This window comes from Gorilla gorilla, chromosome 11, assembly GCF_029281585.2.
Source record: "Gorilla gorilla gorilla isolate KB3781 chromosome 11, NHGRI_mGorGor1-v2.1_pri, whole genome shotgun sequence".
NCBI classification, from domain to species: Eukaryota; Metazoa; Chordata; class Mammalia; order Primates; family Hominidae; genus Gorilla; species Gorilla gorilla.
The window spans coordinates 41,312,685-41,319,561 of NC_073235.2; the positions used below are offsets into that span (position 1 = coordinate 41,312,685).

The following is a 6,877-nucleotide window of genomic DNA, read 5'->3' on the forward strand; positions in this document are numbered from 1 at the left end:
CATGAAATTCATTGTTCTTTCCAAAACATGAATGGAAACATTTAAAATATCCTTCTCTATCTTCTAGTCTTACTGGGAGAATAGAATGTGATAATTGTGTGAAAGAAACTTAAAATTATGTAAGTGCATGGAAATCTAAGTCAGCGTTATTATCATTATAGTTTAAGTTTATAAAATGTCTCATTTCTCTTACCATTTAAGAAAGGAAAAATTAACTAGAATGGCAATTTAGTATACGTGCTACTGAAGTGAGCACAAGAATGGCAATTTTAGATACAACTATTTGATCTTTGTGAATGATCTGACTAGGAAAAAGAAAGGTATTTCCTACAGCATTTGGGTTTAAATAATGGAAATTTCATTTTTAATGGTAATTCTATAAGGAAAGATAATTCCTTATTATATACCAATCTTACAGCATAATGAACCAAACACTTGCTTGAGAGTTTTAATCTAGATTTTCATAAGTTAAAAATAACATAAAATAGAAGTTTTCAGTCAATCACATCTTAAAATTCTTTCTTTAATATGAAAATCTATACCACAACTTATACTGTAAATTGCTTTAGATTCCTTTTTTATTTAGCAGGATTTTGAAATAAAGAATAGAGTTGTCATCAATACCATTAATCAAATCACAGCTAATAAAAAATGCATTAGTAAACAAAGACTTATAAAAGGGCACCTGATTTTGGCATAATTAAAAATACTTACGACGAAATAATGTTAGAAAATCTTACGGCAGTACAATATATATGTTAACTGGGAAAAGGTTATCTAAAATCATTTAAACATATCCCAACTTAAATTATAACCATTGTGGAAGTCAAAACCATAGGATTGTGCCTGCTAATTTAGTTACAAAGTCAATAATATAGAAATTAGTTTGTTAAATCACCATCCTGCATACTATAAGGATACCTAGAGAGTAACCTCATATGGGGAGCACTCAAAATCATTTGGACCAATTTTTTAAAGCCGTTTTGAAATAATTTACTTCCAAATCAAGATATTAAATGCCAGCTTCTAACCAGCAATAATGCTTATGGCTAAGATAGAAATGAGATTCTTTACAGAAACGCTGACACAGCCTTAACTGTAAGCACTTGAGTGTGCAGCTATAATTCTTTTTTCAAATCTTTCCCAGTAAAGCTTCAGGTAAAAGAGTCCACAGAATATGTAAACGGTAACAGACAGTCTAGAGCTTTTACAAAATCACAAACCTGTGACACATTTATATTCATCTTTGATTGCTACCACTAAACGACTAAATCATTCAAGATGTATTGATTAGCTCTTTAATAGATAAAAGGTGGGTGGTGTCTTATATAAACCAACATTTCTTAATACATTTGATTGGCAAGAACTACACATTTTAAGCTGATAATGTAAACCTCTAAAATATTTTTCCAAAAAGCTTTCTGCCTTATTTAGCATTACAATTATTAATCAAAAACCATAAAAAAGAAAAAATTACAAAAAAATACAGAACAAAGATTAAGAAAGCTTTTCTTTTCCCTTCGGAAACTAAACAATAAAATAATTTCCCAAGCAGTCAGTTTTCTGTATGGAAGGCATTTAAAACTGGACCAGATAACATAATACCAGAATAAACCAAGGGAATACAACTTGTACTGGGAGGTGGGTGACTGGAACCAAAGATTTAATTGTCTAATCTTAATTTTCATTTTTTAAAGTGTGTAAAATAATGATGCTTATAATGAGGAGTTCATTTTAATGCACGGCCAACTCTAAGTCATAACAATGATATAGTGGTGTTTTTTTTTTCCTCCACATTGTCATATAGCCAACAGAGGACTATTCATCCAGCACTGGAAAATACTATTTTGATGTTTATTGATCAAGGCTGTATGAGGAAAGTTGTCATTTTTGAATGGAAGATAGTAAAGAGTTATCAATTCTTGTAAGTACAGAAGAAGAAATAAACAGAATCATCAGACTAAACAAATATTAAAATTATTAGTTTTAATGTAAGTACCCTTAATAAATTATGTGATACTAAAAAGATGAACCTAAAATTTTACCATCTTTCATCACAAGGATCGATTTTATAGGATTCTAAAAATTTGCCAACTTACATTGCTTTTAACTAATATTTTATTTTGTAAACTCAGCATTGTATCACAGTAAAACAAGTTAAAATGTGTAAGAAACTGATTTTTTAAATCAGCCCTAAATTTTATCTTAAACGTTAGCTAATCATTCATTTAAATTAAAATTTATTCTTTTTATAATCTTCTTTTTACTTAAAGGCAAAAAATCACACTTATTACCAGTTACAAATCATCATGCAAATCTGTAAACAGTTGACATCTGGTGAAGTCTTTACCTTGTATCATGATGAAGCAACACTCATTTTGATATAATATGCATTTCAAATGCTAATTTTTTTCTTCATTAGTGGCAGAAAAGATATAACATGCTCTTAATATTCTTTATAAGAGTATGTTGCTGAATAAGAATTTTTAAAAAAGGAATATGTTCAAGATGGATATTTAAATCTTGCAAATAGTAATCCCATTAATTAGCTATAGCAACCTGTCTGTTAAAAGCACTATACACAGGCCAGGAAAATGGGCAAGGACAGGTAAGAGACATACATTCTTCCTAGGCTACTTGCAGTATTTATCAATTCCGCTTACTGTTTTCTTAGAAGTTTTAAATATCACATAAACAGGTAAAAAAATTCTAGTTATTGTGACTGTATTATATATACGTGTATATTATATATGTTATATATAACCATAGTTAGTGACTTATTCGGGCTCAATTCCCTGTGACTGCTTTCAGAAACAAACAGGTAATTTTCATATCACTAAATGTTCAATATGCCCAAATGAATCTATTATTCTTTTAAAATATTTAATATTTTTTAAAAGTATGTTCTTCAGGCTGGCAGTGCAGATAGAAAAGTAAAATCCAATTTCGACAATAAGGTAACTTCACTCCTCCCTCACCAAAAAATTAAAAAACAAACAAACAAAAAAAAGCCTTATGTCAGCAAAGGGCAGATTTTTTTAGTACATATGGTTCCTAGAAAAGTAAAAGACTAGTTTCATATCTAGAAAACATTTTATCCCCTTGCTGTTAGGATTTAACAAAGAAGTTCAATATCAGCTGAAAAAGGTAGAACAAAACTATGAGCCATCCAAATGAGCAAATCATGATCTGTCCTTTTTGACACCTACTGGAGTAGGGCATATGCTGGGATTGGGGAATATTTCAATTTAGATATGCTCAGCCACTCTGTTTTCCTTTCACATTCTAACCCCCTTGTGTTATAAGGCTGGCAACAGCTCTAAGAATGTGGAGAATGTAAACAGCCTTTTATTGTCCGAAGGGATGGCAGCGTAAGGAATGTGTGCTTATCAACAGGGCTGCAGCTCCCTACCTCACTTACCATGATAAAGTGCTCCAGGAGAAAAACATTACAACCGAAGCACAATCCCAAAATGGATTAGAATTTGACATAAGCTTTTTTAAAAGCGAATCAATCAGTCCATGCTGTAATATTAGAATCTAGCTCTTAAGGAGAGCATATAATACCTTCAAGATGTATTTCCTATTCCTTACTGACTATGGTGGTGTGGAAAAAAAAATATCTAACATTTCCAATATAGTAGCTGGGAGCAGAACTTTTCCCCGACACGTGCCCAAATATATTTTCTCATCTTTAAGAGCCTATCACACTGCTTACGGAGCAGATACACAGTTCATATTTATTAAATGCAAAATTAATGAACTAAGATTCGTGAAGATATTCTGAAGACCCCACATAAACACCTGATTTCCCCAGGCTTTTCCTTACACACACCATGCAAATGCTGCTTTGTTAGATCACTTTTTATTAGAATCCAGACTAAAAAATTTTAAAGCAAGGGATACTAAAGATTAATGTGGCATATATTTTGGATTTATAATGCCTAAGATGTAAAATGTATTTTAACATGGAGTATTGTAGATAGCCAGTAAGTGATGGCTCATTCAAGGATATTTGGGCATATCACTGCATTTTCTTCTTGATGCCATTGAAGAGTTTCTGAGTTAACGCTGTGCAGGTGAAGCTAATCTCCACAGTAACAAGCATGGACCACGGGCATCTCAGAGGTCTCTCCACCTTTTAGAGTTCCTTCCACCCTCAGAACTTGCAAAGTGCCTCCGCCTTAACAATATCATACATATCATAAACTTTCAAAGTTACTTGATTTTCCCCCTAATAGGAAAAGAAAGAGACAAAGAGAACGAGAGAGAGAGCGAGCGAGAGAGAAGAGACTGTCATCTTCTAAGTGCTTGGGCAAAGTCTTAAGTATGAGGACCAAAGAAACTATGGCATCAGGAGAAAGCCCTCTTAATAGCACCCTAACAAGGCAAGAGCTAAGTGACCAGAAGAAATCCATCACAGATGCTGACCCAGCCAAAGCACTCCCCTTCTGTAATTTTACTTTAAAAGTTTCTTCTTGAAGGTCTTACTTTGGTTTTCCCTTAACTATAATTAGCCATGCATATAGAACATAGGCGTATATCAGGAGGAGGAGAGCGTGGCGCCTCGCGGGAAGAGAGAAGAGAGTGACAACGCGAACCCCAAACCACATTTTAATACGTTTCTCATTCCTCAGCGCCTCCGAGCCACCCAGACCAGGCGGGAGAGGTCTCCCTGAAAAGACAGGTTCGAGATGCCCGAGAGGGGGCTCCTGTGCGGAGCTGGGCATGAAAGTTATATCTTGTGTCCCCAGCTGGCAGAAAGCCCCATCCCAGTCCCTAGCGCCAGACGGAAAACGAAGAGAAATCCAAGCTGTCCCCCAAATCCGTATTTTGCCTAAGTTTTCCCCCAGCAAGGCGCCACTACCTGGCTCTGTGAACGAGGATGCATGCACTATGCTGTGCTTTGGGAGAAGTGTCTGTGTGCATCTGGGCAAAACACCACGTGAAAAATAAACACCACCAAGCCTCTCAAACTGTGAACTGGAGGAAGGTCTTTCTGCCCCTTCTCATCCTATCAATTTACTTTCCATCCTCTCCTTGACCGCTTATCAATAAACCGCTTCCTTCTCCCGGACCTACTTCCCGCCCACCTTCTGCCTACTTTACCCCAGCGCTCAAGTCCCAACCCGTGCTAAGCCCCTCAGTCGCCTGTAGATCCCGTCTATTCCGTTCTTCAATTCTTCCCTTTCGACCTCTAAGGCAACTCAAAACTCCTTGCCCTCCGCGCGGCCCCAACCCCACTTCCCAAGCAGGCCCAGGCTGGGCTCCAAGTCAGCCGCCTGCGCGGTTTTCCCGCCGAAACGCGTCCCTGGCGTGTGGGGCGGCGCGCGGGCCGGGCACTCACCAGCTGCAGCAAGCCGGGGACCACCACGAGGGGCAGAGGCCGCAGGCGCATGGTGCCGGCTGGCACGGCTTTTCACGAGCTGCGCGCCCTCGCCTGCCTCTCGCGCATCTCCACTTCGCGGGGCAGGACTGAGGACGCCAGGGACACAGCGCAGAGCTTCCCTCCCGGAATCCGAGCGCTGCGCCGTGCCGCGCAGCTCTGGCCGGGTGGGCGGGCAGGGAAGGGGGAGGGTGGGCGGACCGGAGGTGCCTCTCCCGGCCCCCCGCGCACCCCTCCTCGGAGGGGGCCGGCAAAGAGCGTGCGGGGCCGCTCGAGCTCCGGCACGCGGCGGGGGGCTTCAGTCGCGCCTTGGACTCTCCCGCTTAGCCGGGCTCGGGGTGAGCGTGGGGGGCGCCTGCGGGAGGGAGGCGGCGGCTCGGGTGCTTAGGTGATGGGTTCAGTGCGATGCTGTTCTCCAGATCCGATCCCGCCGGGCGGATGCCTGGCCGAGCTGAGCACGCCTGGACAGCCGGTGCCCCAGAGCCCCGAGAGGCCGGGTGCCTCCTCCCACCCCCGCCCAGCAGAAGGCCGGTCCGAGAGGCTCCACTGTGCCAAGCGCCCTGCCCACTGACTGGCTCTCGCTTTGGCTGGGGAGATTGGGGATGAGGGGAAGAAAAGGTTCTCCCTGGGTGGCTGCAAGAAGGAGTGCGCCCGCCTGGAGAGCGCCCAGAGAGTTTAGGAGGGGAAGGCGATTGCAGAGTCCTGGGGCGGGGCGTGGGGGCTGCGAACGGAAAAGGCTGGGGCGGGGAGGTGAGGCTGGAGCCCAGGACGCCCTGGGAGAGTGCCCTACTCTGCCGCAGCGCCAAGCTCGCAGAGCCGCGGGTAAGGGGTACAAAGTGCGCCTGGTGCGGCTGGAAGGATTTCTGGGGTTGGGGAGTAATGGGGACCTCGAGGGACCAGGAGCAGAGCTGTGAGAAACGGAGCTAGGTGATGTCTGGTTTACTCCGGTTTGGGGATAGTATAGACAGCTAGGTGTCCTGAAGACAGACAAAGTTGCTCCCAGACCTTCTGCCCGGGCTTTGGAGAAGCAGAATAAAGGCAGGATACCCCACCACAGCCTCTGACTTCAGAAATATTGGAGAGGGGTATCTTTGAGGCCGGGCGAAGGTGCAAACCTGATGCCTGTGAGCCTCGACCTCCGTGTTAACAACTCGCCATTGGAGAGATCCTTAACCTTTTACTATCTTTGTGCTGGACACTCGAGTGGAAAAATCAAAGGCAATGGGGCTCACAGACCTGCACTGTTTTTACGGTAGATCAGAGTTTGGGCGTCATTCGTCACTCCTTTATTGAACAGGTGGGAAACCTAAGGTCCAGAGAGATACATTCACTTCTCCAAGGATGAGACTTTAGGCAGTTGCTCCGACAGAATACCCAAGGCGAGAATGCTTCTTACATCTAGAAACGCAAAGCTCTTAGAGAAGAAAACCATGTTGAAGCAAGGGAGTAGAATTGCAATTGATTTCTAGGCTTTAAAAAATAAACCCAACA

At 41.7% G+C, this 6,877-nt stretch overlaps 1 protein-coding gene across 1 annotated transcript in view; it reads right to left on the reverse strand.

The window, feature by feature from the left end:
- NXPH2 (neurexophilin 2) overlaps positions 1-6,048 on the reverse strand; it is a 116,394-nt gene extending 110,346 nt beyond the window's left edge. The window contains exon 1 of the mRNA XM_004032610.5: positions 5,348-6,048. Within this exon, the coding sequence (XP_004032658.1) occupies positions 5,348-5,398 (51 nt within the window). The 5' untranslated portion in view covers positions 5,399-6,048. The remainder of the gene's footprint in view (positions 1-5,347) is intronic.
- Positions 6,049-6,877: the final 829 nt, after the last annotated feature.